We start from the raw sequence: 18,295 nt of genomic DNA on the forward strand, positions 1-18,295 counted from the left end.
CTGGATGCAGATGTGCCCTCATAAATCTGAACTGCCTGTAATGACGATAAAATTCCACTGGGGGAGCTCATTCCAAAGAAAAAAGTTCCTCTGATCCCCCCAAAAAAAAAAAAAAAAATCTGTATTGTAATTACCTCAAATAGAGGCTTTTGGATTGCTGCAACAATCATATTCAAAGGTGAGAATTAACCTCTACTGAGCATCTACTACTGAGACCAGAGCAATGTGTAGGCCGATATTATTTTAGTGTCAGAGAGGCACATCCTTTTCCATCCATCCCCCAAATATAGATTGTCTTTTTAGGCTGGTGTGACGTACCATGAGCGCAGCTGGCAGATACGTACACCACCTCGCCATATGCGACAACATCAAGAAGACTTTCACATTTTGTAGGTAGATATTTTATGAATCAATTACACAGTAGCCTTGAGTGGTATTACGAGCTGGCGAGCCAATAGTTTTGAAAGAATTCGGGACGAGGGAGCTACTCACCAGTTTTCTTTTTTTACTACGTTATTAACATTTGTAAATGGAAAGTGTTTATTTATTTTTTGCGTAGCTACTTTCTTAGTAAACTTGCCTAGGTCGCAGGCTCTAGCTTTACGTTAGAAAACGATCGCACCGTTTCTACTACTTGGCAGCATCCGTAGTTCTTTCAACGCGAAACCACACTTGTTTTGGTGGCGTGAGTTTGTCCGCATCTCTCGTTTCTTTCCCATGTGGGATAGCAGCTATAGTGGTCGAGACTAGTCGAGTGCCAACGCCTTTTTCTGTCTCTGACTGGGCGAAACTAATCGCGAAAGCACCGGAACGTTTTCTATTTTCCACCTCAACAATTTATGAGAGGTAGCTGCCATTCAAACCAGATATTGAAGAAGTAACTAGCTTAACTAAGGGATTCAAAATGGGTTGCACGATCAGCCAGGAGGATAAAGCAGCGATGGAAAGGAGTAAAATGATTGATCGGAACCTACGAGAAGACCGAGACAAAGCGTCCAGGGAAGTGAAACTACTACTACTTGGTAAGTCATTTTTACATAGAAAGCTTGCTATTTTCCCAGTAACTAAAAAGGAGTAACAATTGCACCAAAATCTAGAGGAAGAAAATGCTTTGTTTCCTCTTTCAGAATAGAGGTACAGTTGTAGTTAGACATCGCTTCAAATCTAATCACATTTTATTTGTCACACGCGCCGAATAAAACAGGTGTAGAACTTACCGTGAAATGCTTATTTGATGCCCTTAACCAACAATGCGGTTTTAAGAAAAAGAATTACCAAATAAAGTTTTTAAAAAGTAACCCAATAAAATAACGAGGCCATACAGGGGGTACCGGTACCGAGTCAAAGTACGGGGGTACAGGTTATTCGAAGTAATTGAGGTAATATGTACATGTAGGTTGGGTAAAGTAACAAACGTGTGTGTGTGTGTGGGGGTAGCTATTTGATTAGCTGTTCAGCAGTCTTATGGTTGGGGTGAAAGCTGTTAAGCCTTGTGGACCTAGACATGGCGCTCTGGTACCGCTTGCTGTGCAGTAGCAGAGAGAACAGTCTATGACTTGGGTGGCTGGAGTCTGACAATTCTTTGGGCCTTCCTCTGACAGCGCCTGGTATAGAGGTCCTGGATGGCAGGAAGCTTGGGTATGCACAACCCTCTGTAGGCAAGCAGTTGCCATACCAGGCGGTGATGCAACCGGGCAAGATGCTCTCGATGGTGCAGCTGTAGAACTTTTTTGAGGATCTAAGGATCCATGCCAAATCTTTTCAGTTTCCTGAGGGGGAATAGGCATTGTCGTGCCAGCTTCAAGACTGTCTTGGTGTGTTTGGACCATGATAAGTTTGTTAGTAAATGTGGACACCAAGGAACTTGAAGCTCTCGACCCGCTCCACTACAGCTCCGTTGATGTGAATGGGTGTTTGTTCGGCCCCCCTTTTCCTGTAGTCCACGATCAGCTCCTTGGTCTTGCTCACGTCGAGGGAGAGATTGTTGTCCTGGCATCACTTGTAGCCACATAGGGTTAATTTGCCCTTCCATTGCTTGTTTTTAGTGTGATCGGATCTCACATGATTACTTTCTGCAACATGTATGTATGTAGGTGACATCTGAATGTAGTTTAGGAACTATCTCCACTTGTTGGAATAACTCTTACATATTAATCTCCACTCTCTCTCTCTCTCTCTCTCGTTCTCTCTCAATTCAAATTGCTTTATTAACCAAACAATGTACATTTTGCCAGAGTGTACTTTGGAATTACAGTGTATTCAGAAAGTAATCAGACCCCTGAGTGTGTGCGGTAAGATTATTGTCCATTGTATAGTTCTTTTTAACCTTCATTTTTGTTCTTTCTAATTGTCCCTGTTAACAATATTATTGTAATTGTGTTAATATTGTAAATGAATCACTTACAGTGCATTCAGAAAGTATTCAGACCCCTTGACCTTTTAGACATTATGTTACATTACAGCCTTATTCTAAAATGGATTAAGTAGTTTTTCCTCATCAATCTACACCCAATACCCCATAATGACATCACAATACCCCATAATGACATCACAATAGCCCATAATGACATCACAATACCCCATAATGACATCACAATACCCATAATGACATCACAATACCCCCATCATGACAAAGCAAAACAGGTTTTTTGAACTTTTTGCAAATGTATAAACAAAAAATATCACAACAGGTGTTTACAAATGACATTTACATAAGTATTCAGACCCTTTCCTCAGTACTTTGTTGAAGCACCTTTGGCTTTTTGGGTATGACGCTACAAGCTTGACACCTGTATTTGGGGAGTTTCTCTCATTCTTCTCTGCATATCCTCTCAAGCTCTGTCAGGTTGGATGGGGAGCGTCGCTGCAAAGCTATTTTCAGGTCTCTCCAGAAGAGATTGGGGTCAAATCCGTGCCACTCAAGGACATTCAGAGACTTGTCGTGAAGCCACTCCTGCATTGTTTTGGCTGTGTGCTCAGGGTCGTTGTCCCGTTTCCCTTAACCCCAGTCTGAGGTCCTGAGCGCTCTGGAGCAGGTTTTCATCAAGGATCTCTCTGTACTTTGCTCCGTTCATCTTTGTCTCGATCCTGACTAGTCTCCCAGTCCCTACTGCTGAAAAACATCCCCACAGCATGATGCTGCCACCACCATGCTTCACCGTAGAGATGGTGCCAGGTTTTATCCAGACGTGACACTTGGCATTCCGGCCAAAGAGTTCAATATTGGTTTCATCAGACCAGAGAATCTTGTTTCTCATGGTCTGAGAGTCATTAGGTGCCTTTTGGTAAACTCAGAGCTGGCTGTCATGTGCCTTTTTACTGAGGAGTTGCGTCCGTATGGCCACTCTACCATAATGGCCTGATTGGTGGAGTGCAGCTGAGATGGTTGCCCGTCTGGAATGTTCTCCCATCTCCATAGAGGAACTCCAGAGCTCTGTCAGATTGACCTTTGGGTACTTGGTCACAGTCAAAGGTTTAACACTTTTTTTTTTGGTTACTCCATATGTTATTTCATTGTTTTGATGTCTTCACTATTATTCTACAATGTAGAAAATAGTAAAAAATAAACCCTTGAATGTGTTAGTTTGTCCAAACTTTTGACTGGTAATATATATCTTACACCCACCCACCAACCAACCACTTTGGCTCCTGAGAGCTAGTGTCAACTGTGAGCTGTTGCTAGAATGCCAAGTCAAACCTCTATGGTTTTCATTGTGATTCAGTGGTGAGGATAAATAAATTCCCAACATGAATGATGTTTTTCAGTGTCTGAGATTTGAATGTGTCAGGACAGTAAGGGACAGAGGAAGCAGTTGCTTCATGTTCTGCTCTGGATCAGGTAAACCGATAACAGTTTTACTATCGTCTTTAAAACATCTGAAACGTGTTACCTTACGTCCTCCCCCATAAAGCATGTGGTTGCCAATGGAGCCATGTAGTACAACTATAGCTAGGATATGGACAGACTATGTCCCATGTGTGAGATCGCATCATTAGCTTTGTCTCTGTGTGTGTGTGTGTGTGAGAGAGAAACAGAACTATGCAGATTGGTGTTAAATAGGTTTACACATCTAATGGAAAAAGTACATTTTTATTTAATATTTTCTAACCAACCGCACTGAAAAGTGGTTTTTCCATTTCCAGGCTTGGCCCTCACTTCTCTCTCACAGGCCTGGGTTGGAACGAAAGGTATTTCTAGCGGGAAACGAGAGCTGCTAGGATTCTAGCCTGGTCCCAGATCTGTTTGTGCTCTCTTGCCAAACTACCACAGAAGTTTTAGGCCAAATAACAGGCCTAATAACAGGCCTAATAACAGATCTGGGACCAGGCTATTAGGATGTCCTGACAAATTGAGTCTGTTCCTAATGTTTGGTATATTAGGAAAGTGTTCCTAATGTTTGGTATATTAGGAAAGTGTTCCTAATGTTTTTGCTATACTCCGTGTTATTACATATTTCATTTTATTTGGAATTCTAAGCCAGACACAATTAAACATGTCTATTTAAATAATGACTATGAGTTTGGGGTGCTAAAATTATGAATGTTTTTTTTAACCTCTCGCTAAAAGCTTCACTCGTACATAAGTTATACTTAAACTCAAAATGGTTCTCCAGTAGATTATTAAGGCTCGTCCTTTTGTTTAAAAAAAATAATCATTTTTTGCCTTTTACAGATTACAACTACTCATTTCTGACTAATTGAAAAATGAAATGTTGTTAAACAAGCCATAACAAAGCTGGTTACAATTTCAATTTAATAACCAGAAAAGAGAGAACAAATATTATGGTTAAATTCAAATATAGAGATTTAAAAAAAAAGAAATAGTGTTATTATTATAATTATAATTATTAATATATTTGTCAAATATATTATGAATAGAAACAGAGGAGTTATGTCACATATGCTGTAATCAAAAATACATGGGAATATCTGCTCAATCCAAATTTACAACCAACTGATTGCAGCACGACCACAAAAATGGAGGAGGTAAGTGGAAAAGAGAGAAGGTAGGGAACTTGTTTGCCTGCCATATGTTACAGGAACCGGCATAAATAGAAAAATATACCAGTTTCATCTGAGCACAGAAATGTTGACAGCTGCACCATACAGATTGCAAAATAAATTGGAGTTCGATGTACCAATTCCATGGCATATGGTTGAATATGAACTGGTACAAAAAACTACACTTGATTCAACACTGAGTTTTTCAATTTAAATTATTATATACAATTCTTGCCACCAATAGAATGCTATATATATGGGGCATACAACAATCTCAGCTCTAGATTTTGCTGCGAAGAGATCACAGGTTCAGAAATGGTAAAAAATAAATAAATAAATCACAACATGCAATTAAAATGAACCTTACAAATAGCAGTGTTGGGCGATTTCCAATCTACACCCAATACCCCACAATGACATCACAATACCCCACAATGACATCACAATACCCCACAATGACATCACAAAGCCATAGTCAGTCAATAAATAATATAATACTCATAGGAAAGATTTATCTTTTAGCTCAATCTAAAATATGATTAGAAAGGTTCAAACAATTTGTAGAACATCACAGCACATGGAAACAAAAATATATGGCACATGGAAACCAAACGAGGGTGTTAATAGGTGGGATGGGCTGAGGGGGCGGGATTAAAGAGCTGATGTTTGGTAATGTATTACTGTTATGTGACTGCTTTATATAAAAGTGCCATGTATGTACAATGTATATATACAAATAAAGATATTTGCCCTCAGAGGTGGTGGGGATAATAATATCTGATACCTTATTTACATAACTATTCAGACCCTTTGTTATGATACTCCAAATTGAGCTCCGGTGCATCCTGTTTCCACTGATCATCCTTGAGATGTTTCTCCAACTTGATTGGAGTCTACCTCTGGTAATATCAATTGATTGGACATGATTTGGAAAGGCACACCCCTGTCTATATAAGGTACCACAGTTGGCATTTCATGTCAGAGCAAAAACCAGGCCATGAGGTTAAAGGACTTGTCCATAGAGCTCCGAGATGAGATTGAGTTGAGGCACAGGTCTGGGGAAGGGTAACAAAAATTGTCTGCAGCATTGAAGGTCCCCAAGAACACAGTGGCCTCCGTCATTCTTAAATGGAAGAAGTTTGGAACCACCAAGACTCTTCCTAGAGATGGCCGCCCAGCCAAACTGAGCAATTCGGGGAGAAGGACCTTGGTCAAGGAGGTGACCAATATCCCACTGGTCACTCTGACAGAGCTCTAGAGTTCCTCTGTGGAAATGGGAGAAACTTCCAGAAGGACAACCATCTCTGCAGCACTCCACCAATCTTGCCTTTACGGTAGAGTGGCCAGACGGAAGCCACTCCTCAGTAAAAAGGCACATGACAGCCAGCTCTGAGTTTACCAAAAGGCACCTAAAGGCACCTAAAGACTCTCAGACCATGAGAAACAAGATTCTCTGGTCTGATGAAACCAATATTGAACTCTTTGTCCTGAATGCCAAGCATCACATCTGGAGGAAACCTGGCACCATCCCTACGGAGAAGCATGGAGGTGGCAGCATCATGCTGTGGGAATGTTTTTCAGCGGCAGGGTCTAGGAGACTAGTCAGGATTGAGGGAAAGATAAACAGATTGAACTATTTGACCTGAGTGTCTGGAGGAAACTACAGCGACGCATGGTGGTGGCAGCATCATGCTGGGGGGATTATTTTTCAGGGACTGGGAGACTAGTCAGGATCGAGGGAAAGAGCAAAGTACAGAGCGATCCTTGATGAAAACCTGCTCCAGAGCGCTCAGGACCTCAGACTGTGTCAAAGGTTCACCTTCCAACAGGACAATGACCCGAAGCACACAGCCAAGACAACGCAGGACTGTCTTCGGGACAAGTCTCTGAATGTCCTTGAGTGGCCCAGCCAGAGCCCAGACTTTAACCCAATCAAATAATGTTATTGCACATTCAAAACCCTTGCTAACTGAGGCTTATTCTTAGTCTGTTTTACTTGGGGACATGTGAAAGTCTCCTGTAGGTCTGAAATGCACATTTTAATGTGATCACGTAGGTCTAGTCCTCTAAAAATGGGAGCAATTTGCAGTCCAAATAGAATCCTATCAAACTGTCACACACACACCATGTCAAACTTGGCAGATTTAGCTATTTCTCGGAAAACCATTTTTTGTTGGAGGCGAATCGTTATAGTATTAGAAGGGTTACTGAATGAGAAAGTTAGTGAGGATACCACAAAACCTCCATCTTTTCCTCTCTAACGATCCATCCCTGACTAAAGCTTGTTCTTGCTTTACAACCTCTGTCTGTTCTAGTCGCATCACAGTTGTCCCCGACTCCCATCTATGACGTCATCAGTCAGAACACGGAGAAATAGAGTCTAGAACACCGTAGATTATATACATTTCTTTACACTGTTTGGAAGTCAGCGAATCATTCAGATGTAGATTCCTTAGCTGAATAACAAGTGCTTATTATTATTATTGATTCCTAGTCCAACCTCCTAAACAGTCAGTAACCAGTCCAACCTCTACTGTACCATTGTTCCAGCAGTGCCTCACTGTCTAAGCTAGACTAATTAGTGCGGTGCTACAGCACAAATGCTGATTCAACCATCCATGCATGTTTATTGAACTTAATGTCTCTGTGGTGATTTGTGCTCCATTTAGGAGACACGTGTGTACACACACACACACACACACACACACACACACACAGAGCTATAGACCTACATGCATAGACACAGGAGTGCTCACAAGCACCACACTCATATGTTTTGTTAATATGCAGTGTTCACACCCTGTAGGCCTATTGTAAATTACAGTTATACTGTAGCAGTCGTCTCACTCATAGTTTCACGTTTTATTGGTCGTATGTACAGGAATCACATGGGATACAAAGTCCAATGAAATGCTTACTTGCAGATTCCTTCTGGACAATGAAACAACAATAAGAAACAGTACTGGGCCGTCTTCACCACCCTCTGCAGGGCCTTGCGGTCCCAGTGATGTACTGGGCCGTCTTCACCACCCTCTGCAGTGCCTTGCGGTCCCAGTGATGTACTGGGCCGTCTTCACCACCTGCTGCAGTGCCTTGCGGTCCCAGTGATGTACTGGGCCGTCTTCACCACCTGCTGCAGTGCCTTGCGGTCCCAGTGATGTACTGGGCCGTCTTCACCACCTGCTGCAGGGCCTTGTGGTCCCAGTGATGTACTGGGCCGTCTTCACCACCCTCTGCAGGGCCTTGTGGTCGCAGTGATGTACTGGGCCGTCTTCACCACCCTCTGCAGGGCCTTGCGGTCCCAGTGATGTACTGGGCCGTCTTCACCATCTGCTGCAGTGCCTTGCGGTTCCAGTGATGTACAGTGCCTTGCGAAAGAATTCGGCCCCCTTGAACTTTGCGACCTTTTGCCACATTTCAGGCTTCAAACATAAAGATATAAAACTGTATTTTTTTTGTGAAGAATCAACAAGTGGGACACAATCATGAAGTGGAAGGACATTTATTGGATATTTCAAACTTTTTTAACAAATCAAAAACTGAAAATTGGGCGTGCAAAATTATTCAGCCCCCTTAAGTTAATACTTTGTAGCGCCACCTTTTGCTGCGATTACAGCTGTAAGTCGCTTGGGGTATGTCTCTATCAGTTTTGCACATCGAGAGACTGACATTTTTTCCCATTCCTCCTTGCAAAACAGCTCGAGCTCAGTGAGGTTGGATGGAGAGCATTTGTGAACAGCAGTTTTCAGTTCTTTCCACAGATTCTCGATTGGATTCAAGGCTGGACTTTGACATGGCCATTCTAACACCTGGATATGTTTATTTTTGAACCATTCCATTGTAGATTTTGCTTTATGTTTTGGATCATTGTCTTGTTGGAAGACAAATCTCCGTCCCAGTCTCAGGTCTTTTGCAGACTCCATCAGGTTTTCTTCCAGAATGGTCCTGTATTTGGCTCCATCCATCTTCCCATCAATTTTAACCATCTTCCCTGTCCCTGCTGAAGAAAAGCAGGCCCAAACCATGATGCTGCCACCACCATGTTTGACAGTGGGGATGGTGTGTTCAGGGTGATGAGCTGTGTTGCTTTTACGCCAAACATAACGTTTTGCATTGTTGCCAAAAAGTTCCATTTTGGTTTCATCTGACCAGAGCACCTTCTTCCACATGTTTGGTGTGTCTCCCAGGTGGCTTGTGGCAAACTTTAAACAACACTTTTTATGCATATCTTTAAGAAATTGCTTTCTTCTTGCCACTCTTCCATATAGGCCAGATTTGTGCAATATACGACTGATTGTTGTCCTATGGACAGAGTCTCCCACCTCAGCTGTAGATCTCTGCAGTTCATCCAGAGTGATCATGGGCCTCTTGGCTGCATCTCTGATCAGTCTTCTCCTTGTATGAGCTGAAAGTTTAGAGGGACGACCAGGTCTTGGTAGATTTGCAGTGGTCTGATACTCCTTCAATTTCAATATTATCGCTTGCACAGTGCTCCTTGGGATGTTTAAAGCTTGGGAAATCTTTTTGTATCCAAATCCGGCTTTAAACTTCTTCGCAACAGTATCTCGGACCTGCCTGGTGTGTTCCTTGTTCTTCATGATGCTCTCTGCGCTTTTAACGGACCTCTGAGACTATCACAGTGCAGGTGCATTTATACGGAGACTTGATTACACACAGGTGGATTGTATTTATCATCATTCGTCATTTAGGTCAACATTGGATCATTCAGAGATCCTCACTGAACCTCTGGAGAGAGTTTGCTGCACTGAAAGTAAAGGGGCTGAATAATTTTGCATGCCCAATTTTTCAGTTTTTGATTTGTTAAAAAGTTTGAAATATCCAATAAATGTTGTTCCACTTCATGATTGTGTCCCACTTGTTGTTGATTCTTCACAAAAAATACAGTTTTATATCTTTATGTTTGAAGCCTGAAATGTGGCAAAAGGTCGCAAAGTTCAAGGGGGCCGAATACTTTCGCAAGGCACTGTACTTCAAATTTTATTTGTCACATACGGCGAATACAAAAGGTGTAGACCTTACAGTGAAATGCTTACTTACAAGCCTTTAACCAACAATGCTTTAAGAAGTTAAGAAAAATAAGTGTTAAGTAATTTTTTTTAAAGGAAAGTAACAAATAATTAAACAGCAGCAGTAAAATAACAGTAGCGAGGTTATATACATGTGGTACCAGTACAGAGTCAATGTGGAGGCTATATACAGGGGGTACCGGAAAAGAGTCAATGCAGGCCCAGACGGCATCCCCAGCCGCGCCCTCAGAGCATGCGCAGACCAGCTGGCTGGTGTGTTTACGGACATATTCAATCAATCCCTATCCCAGTCTGCTGTTCCCACATGCTTCAAGAGGGCCGCCATTGTTCCTGTTCCCAGGAAAGCTAAGGTAACTGAGCTAAAGGACTACCGCCCCGTAGCACTCACTTCCGTCATCATGAAGTGCTTTGAGAGACTAGTCAAGGACCATATTACCTCCACCCTACCTGACACCCTAGACCCACTCCAATTTGCTTACCGCCCAAATAGGTCCACAGACGATGCAATCTCAACCACACTGCACACTGCCCTAACCCCATCTGGACAAGAGGAATACCTATGTGAGAATGCTGTTCATCGACTACAGCTCAGCATTTAACACCATAGTACCCTCCAATCTCGTCATCAAGCTCGAGACCCTGGGTCTCGACCCCGCCCTGTGCAACTGGGTACTGGACTTCCTGACGGGCCACCCCCAGGTGGTGAGGGTAGGTAACAACATCTCCACCCCGCTGATCCTCAACACTGGGGCCCCACAAGGGTGCGTTCTGAGCCCTCTCCTGTACTCCCTGTTCACCCACGACTGCGTGGCCACGCACGCCTCCAACTCAATCATCAAGTTTGCGGACGACACAACAGTGGTAGGCTTGATTACCAACAACGACGAGACTGCCTACAGGGAGGAGGTGAGGGCCCTCGGAGTGTCGTGTCAGGAAAATAACCTCGCACTCAACGTCAACAAAACTAAGGAGATGATTGTGGACTTCAGGAAACAGCAGAGGGAACACCCCCCTATCCACATCGATGGAACAGTAGTGGAGAGGGTAGCAAGTTTTAAGTTCCTCGGCATACACATCACAGACAAACTGAATTGGTCCACTCACACAGACAGCATCGTGAAGAAGGCGCAACAGCGCCTCTTCAACCTCAGGAGGCTGAAGAAATTCGGCTTGTCTCCAAAAGCACACAAACTTCTACAGATGCACAATCGAGAGCATCCTGTCGGGCTGTATCACCGCCTGGTACGGCAACTGCTCCGCCCACAACCGTAAGGCTCTCCAGAGGGTAGTGAGGTCTGCACAACTCATCACCGGGGGCAAACTACCTGCCCTCCAGGACACCTACACCACCCGATGTCACAGGAAGGCCATAAAGATCATCAAGGACAACAACCACCCGAGCCACTGCCTGTTCACCCCGCTATCATCCAGAAGGCGAGGTCAGTACAGGTGCATCAAACCTGGGACCGAGAGACTGAAAAACAGCTATCTCAAGGCCATCAGACTGTTAAACAGCCACCACTAACATTGAGTGGCTGCTGCCAACACACTGACTCAACTCCAGCCACTTTAATAATGGGAATTGATGTAAAATATATCACTAGCCACTTTAAACAATGCTACTTAATATAATGTTTACATACCCTACATTATTCATCTCATATGTCTACGTATATACGGTACTCTATACCATCTACTGCATCTTTATGTAATACATGTATCACTAGCCACTTTAAACTATGCCACTTTGTTTACATACTCGTCTCATATGTATATACTGTACTCGATACCATCTACTGCATCTTGCCTATGCCGCTCTGTACCATCACTCATTCATATATCTTTATGTACATATTCTTTATCCCCTTACACTGTGTATAAGGTAGTAGTTTTGGAATTGTTAGTTAGATTACTCGTTGGTTATTACTGCATTGTCGGAACTAGAAGCACAAGCATTTCGCTACACTCGCATTAACATCTGCTAACCATGTGTATGTGACAAATAAAATTTGATTTGATGTGGAGGTTATATACAGGGGGTACCGGTACAGAGTCAATGTGGAGGCTATATTCAGGGGGTACCGGTACAGAGTCTATGTGCGGGGGTACAGGTTATTCAAAGTAATTGAGGTGATCTGTACATGTAGGTAGAGTTTAAGTGACTATGCATAGACAGAGTGTAGCAGCAGCATAAAAGAGGGGTCTGGGTAGCCCTTGGATTAGTTGTCAGGAGTCTTATTGCTTGGGGGTAGAAACTGTTAAGAAGCCTTTTGGACCTAGACTTGGTGCTCCGGGTATCACTTGCCGTGTGGTAGTAGAGAGCAGAGGTCGACCGATTAATCGGAATGGCCGATTTAATTAGGGCCGATTTTCAAGTTTTCATAACAATCGGAAATTAGTATTTTTGGACACTGATTTGGCTGATTTTTAAAACATTTATTATTATTTTTATTTTTTTATTTTTTTTTCACCTTTATTTAATTAGGCAAGTCTGTTAAGAACACATTCTTATTTTCAATGGTGGCCTAGGAACAGTGGGTTAACTGCCTTGTTCAGGGGCAGAATGACAGATTTTTACCTTGTCAGCTCGGGGATTTGATCTTGCAACCTTACAGTTAACAAGTCCAACGCCCTAACCACCTGCCTCTCATTGCACTCCACGAGGAGCCTGCCTGTTACGCGAATGTAGTATGAAGCCAAGGTAAGTTGCTAGCTAGCATTAAACTTATCTTATAAAAAAACAATCAATCAATCATAATTACTAGTTTATCTAGCGTGTCCTGCGTTGCATAGAATCTATGCGGTGGCTATTCTCGAAAAAGGACTGTCTTGCTCCAATGTGTACCTATCCCCATAAACATCAATGCCTTTCTTAAAATCAATACACAAATGTATATTTTTAAACCTGCATATTTAGTTAATATTGCCTGCTAACCTGGCTTGTTGCGAACTCTGTGAAGACTATTTCTTCCTAACAAAGACAGCCAACTTCACCAAACGGGGGATGATTTAACAAAAGCGCATTTGCTGAAAAAGCACAATCGTTGCACAACTGTACCAAACCATAAACATCAATGCCTTTCTTAAAATCAATACACAGAAGTATATATTTTTAAACCTGCATATTTAGCTGAAGGAAATCCAGGTTAGCAGGCAATATTAACCAGGTGAAATTGTGTCACTTCTCTTGCGTTCATTGCACGCAGAGTCAGTGTATATGCAACAGTTTGTGCCGCCTAATTTGCCAGAATTTTACGTAATTATGACATAACATTTAAGGTTGTGCAATGTAACAGGAATATTTACACTATGGATGCCACCCGTTAGATAAAATACGGAACGGTTCTGTATTTCACTGAAAGAATAAACGTCTTGTTTTTGAGATGATAGTTTCCGGATTCGACCATATTAATGACCTAAGGCTCGTATTTCTGTGTGTTATTATGTTATAATTAAGTCTATGATTTGATAGAGCAGTCTGACTGAGCAATGGTAGGCACCAGCAGGCTCGTAAGCATTCATTCAAACAGCACTTTAGTGCGTTTTGCCAGCAGCTAGTCGCTGTGCTACAAGCATTGCGCTGTTTATGACTTCAAGCCTATCAACTCCCGAGATTAAGCTGGTGTAACCGATGTGAATTGGCTAGCTAGTTAGCGGGGTGCACGCTAATAGCGTTTCAAACGTCACTCGCTCTGTGACTTGGAGTGGTTGTTCCCCTTGCTCTGCAAGGGCCGCGGCTTTTGTGGAGCGATGGGTAACGCTGCTTCGAGGGTGGCTGTTGTCGATGTGTTCCTGGTTCGAGCCCAGGTAGGGGCGAGGAGAGTGACGGAAGCTATACTCTTACACTGGCAATACTAAAGTGCCTATAAGAACATCCAATAGTCAAAGGTATATGAAATACAAATCGTATAGAGAGAAATTGTCCTATAATGCCTATAATAACTACAACTTAAAACTTCTTACCTGGGAATATTGAAGACTCCTGTTAAAAGGAACCACCAGCTTTCATATGTTCTCATGTTCTGAGCAAGGAACTGAAACATTAGCTTTTTTACATGGCACATATTGCACTTTTACTTTCTTCTCCAACACTTTGTTTTTGCATTATTTAAACCAAATTGAACATGTTTCATTCTATTTGAGGCTAAATTGTTTTTATTGATGTATTATATTAAGTTAAAATAAGTGTTCATTCAGTATTTTTTTAAAATACATTTTTAAACCTTTTAAACCTGGGAAAGTATGAGCTGCTACGAAGATCACAGGGATGAAGCGACTGAAATGGTTGAGGAGGAACGTCGGCATGAAGCAGAAAGAATGAGACCAAAGCGGGGTACCATTCGAGGTTCCACAACGCGGATTTTGGATCAGATTGACGTTGAAATCACCCAGTCAAATCCGAATACCGATCGCTTGAGTACATTGTTGGAATTGCTATCAGCTGAGGAGGACAGTTTGTTTGAACTCGATCGTGGACTTGAACAGTTAACGCCATTGGGCGGATTGGAGGAAGAGATTGCTTGCACGGAGGATTAGAAAGAATGAGTTATCATGCTGAAGAGCCGTGCACAGCGAGTGATAAAGAAGAAACAGGACGTCAACCCACTACCAGCCCGGGTGAGTGACGCTAACTCAAACAGATCACACAGACAATCAGTAAGGCTACCAAAGTTGATTGGAAAATTCTATGGAGATGTCAGTATGTGGCAGGAGTTTTGGAGCCAGTATGAGACTGCTATTCACAACAATGATTCACTGTGTAATAGAGAAGTTTACCTATCTGAAAACATATCTCATTGGACCAGCTGCAAAGGCAGTAGCATGACTGATGTTAACAGACAGTAACTATGATGCAATAGCTCTGCTCAAGAGCAGATTTGGAAGGTAGATCTTGGAAGATCTTGTGATTAGTTCTCATGTCAAAGCTGCTTAATCTCACTCCTGTGAAGAAATCCTCTGACCTAAATGCATTGAGGCGGCTATATGATGAATGTGAAATTCAGATTTAGGAGCTTGGAATCACTGGGTGTAGTGTCAGAAACCTCTGGAAGCCTACTATGCCCAATCTTACTGCAGATGATTCCAGAGGACATAGCTCTTGACTATAGTCATCAGAGGGGAGTAGATGATGAATGGAAAGTGTCTGAGATTATCAGTTTCCTACAGAAAGAGGTTCAGAGCAGGGAGAGAGCGCTCCAAATGACAAGATCATGCAACCAACAGAAAGAGGACAAACCATGGAACAAGTCATGCTCCTCCAATGAAATGAAAACAAAAAGACCCAACATGCCATCTGCTGTAGCACTGCATACTGCCAGCCAGAAGGAACAAAACTGTCTATTCTGTGACCGTGCAGACCACAAATCAGAGAACTGCCCTGACCACAATATTGCTACACGCAAAGAGAAACTAAAGAAAACAGGAAGATGCTTTTTATGTTTAGGACAGAAACGCACAGCAAAATTCTGTAAAGTCAAAGATGTGTCATGTGCAACATGTGGAAGCAGACGTCACATTGCTGTGTGTACCAGTAAGAGGAGTGAGGTTCAACCCCCTACTGTTTCTGAAGCAGACATCACATTGCTGTGTGTACCAGTAAGAGGAGTGAGGTTCAACCCCCTACTGTTTCTGAAGCAGACGTCACATTGCTGTGTGTACCAGTAAGAGGAGTGAGGTTCAACCCCCTACTGTTTCTGAAGCAGACATCACATTGCGGTGTGTACCAGTAAGAGGAGTGAGGTTCAACCCACTACTGTTTCTGAAGCAGACATCACATTGCGGTGTGTACCAGTAAGAGGAGTGAGGTTCAACCCCCTACTGTTTCTGAAGCAGACATCACATTGCTGTGTGTACCAGTAAGAGGAGTGAGGTTCAACCCACTACTGTTTCTGCGGATTATGTTTCCTCAGGTATTCCCCATTCAGTGAAGATGAAACCAGATCAAATCAAATCAAATTTTATTTGTCACATACACATGTTGTGCTGTCTTAGATGATTATGTTTCCTCAGGTATTCCCCATTCAGTGAAGATGAAACCAGATGGACAGAACACTGTGTTTCTACAAACGGAAAAGGCATCAGTAGAAGGCCCATCGAGCAGGAAGATGGCTAGAAGATCTGTCCTGATAGGAGCAGACTACTACTGGCAGATAGTATTAGCCAGAGTGGAGCGACTGACGGGTACGCTGGTTGCTTTAGAGAGCACTTTTGGATGGTCTGTGCAGGGACCAGTGTCCATATCATGTGTCGCCAAGGCAACATGAATGTTCAGGAGCTTGAGTCTCTGGGTATTATAAGTGAGAACACAGAACCCAGAGGAAAATTAGGCTCTACAGAGGTTAGAGAAAACAACCACCTTCAAAGATGGACAATACCATGTGGAGTTGCCATGGAAATGAGAAATGCCAGAACTCCAAGACAACTGTAGAATCGCCAAGAAATGGTTTGAAATTCTGAAGAAAAGACTGAAGGATGTGACATTGTACAACAGATACAATGAAGTAGTAGAGGACTACTTAGAACAGGATATGGCAGAGGACGTGCCCAAGGACAACGCATCAAGTGCAGACAACGTAAAATACTACTTACCTCACCATGAAGTACTCCGAGAAGATAAGGTGACGACAAAACAGAGTGGTGTTTGATGCCTCGTCCCATGAAGATGGCTGTCCATTCTTGCTGGCAGCTACAATCAGGAAGCACCTGAAACACTATGAAACAGAACAACCAGAAGTTGTAGAGATATTGAGAGATGTAGATGACTTCATTGCAAGTTCACGCAATGTTGAAGAGGCTTACTTTGTGACAACTGCAAAGCAAATGCTGTCGATTGCAGGCATGGACCTCTGCAAGTGGATTACCAACACTCTTGATCTGAAAACAAAATGGGAGGAGAGTACCGACAATTGACCCACCTGTTGACGCTAGAAACACAAGGATTAGTGCTGAAGGTTTTAGGTTTAGTATGGAGGCCGGAAACGGATGACTTTGTGTTTGACCTCAGGCCGTTACTGAGCATTCTAAGGCAAAAGGAAAACACAAAGAGAAGTGTTCTGCAGTCGTCTGCACGTATCTTCGACCCTCTTGGTTTCTTAACTCCCTTCACCATCAGGATCAAGTGCATGTTCCAGGAAATGTGAGAGAGGGGACTCAGCTGGGATGAAGAATTACCACCTGATCTGACACGAGAATGGCAACAGTGGTGTTCAGAACTACCCCAGTTACACCAGCTCGCCATACCAAGGTGGTACAGAATAGACATGCGACCACAGAGCTACACGTGTTCTGTGACGCAAGTGAAAGGCGGTGCAGTAGCTTACTTGCAAGGTGAATCACAAGACCGGGAAACAATGACGAGTATAGTCGCATCCAAGTCCAGGGTAGCCCCACTCAATAAAATGACGCTGCCACGCCTGGAGCTCCTGGGAGCTGTGATTGGAGCGAGACTAACAAAACAACCTGATCACCACACTGAAAATTGAACAAAAACAGATCGAAATGTGGACAGACTCGATGATCGTGCTGCATTGGATTTTCAGTTCAGCTCAGAAATGGAAACAGTTTGTGGTGAATAAAGTGACAGAGATCCAGTCCTTGACCAATCCAGAGTCATGGTCACATATTGAAGGGAAAACTAATCCAGCAGACCTCCCTACAAGAGGACAAACTGTTCGAAACTTGACACAGAGTGAGCTATGGTGGAATGGACCCAGAATTCTGACATCACCCAATCAGTCCGAAGATACTGATGATAACAAGGTTGCAGAAGAGGTGAATACAGAACTCCAGTCCAGTTGCCAGGTTACTGTACAGCTCACAGCAAACAGCACAGACGGCACTGAACCTGTGTTGGAGCTTGAAAGGTACAGCAAACTGAAGTGTGTTCAGAGTTGACCACCTGGATGATGAGATCCATAGGCAATGCTCGTACAAACATAAAGATGCAAGGTGAACCGACTGCTGACGAACTGAAGCACAAAAGTACTGGTTCAAGGTAACACGAGTTTCAGTCAGGAGATCAAACTACTGAAGGCAGGAAAAGGCCTAAACAATGACTGTAAAATCAGAGAACTGAAACCGTTCCTTGGACGAACACGAACTACTCAGTGTAGGAAGAAGACTGCAACAGTCCAACATCACATTCAGAGAGTAGCACCCATGGGTTCTGCCCAATAAGCACAGATACTCAAATGATACAGTACCACCATGAGAAGGTGATGCATTCCGGAGCAAGAGACACTCTAGTA

The 18,295-nt window shown here is 43.0% G+C and overlaps 1 protein-coding gene across 2 annotated transcripts in view; it reads left to right on the top strand.

Moving 5' to 3' along the window:
* Positions 1–251: 251 nt before the first annotated feature.
* Positions 252–18,295, top strand: part of LOC112257651 (guanine nucleotide-binding protein G(i) subunit alpha-3-like) — a 78,107-nt gene continuing 60,063 nt past the window's right edge. The window contains exon 1 of one of the 2 annotated variants that reach the window (XM_042304251.1): positions 252–1,022. In XM_042304251.1, the coding sequence (XP_042160185.1) occupies positions 905–1,022 (118 nt within the window). In that variant the 5' untranslated portion in view covers positions 252–904. The remainder of the gene's footprint in view (positions 1,023–18,295) is intronic. The other variant, XM_042304250.1, reaches the window with a different exon arrangement.

Source organism: Oncorhynchus tshawytscha, linkage group LG22 (genome assembly GCF_018296145.1).
Source record: "Oncorhynchus tshawytscha isolate Ot180627B linkage group LG22, Otsh_v2.0, whole genome shotgun sequence".
Classification (NCBI taxonomy): domain Eukaryota; kingdom Metazoa; phylum Chordata; class Actinopteri; order Salmoniformes; family Salmonidae; genus Oncorhynchus; species Oncorhynchus tshawytscha.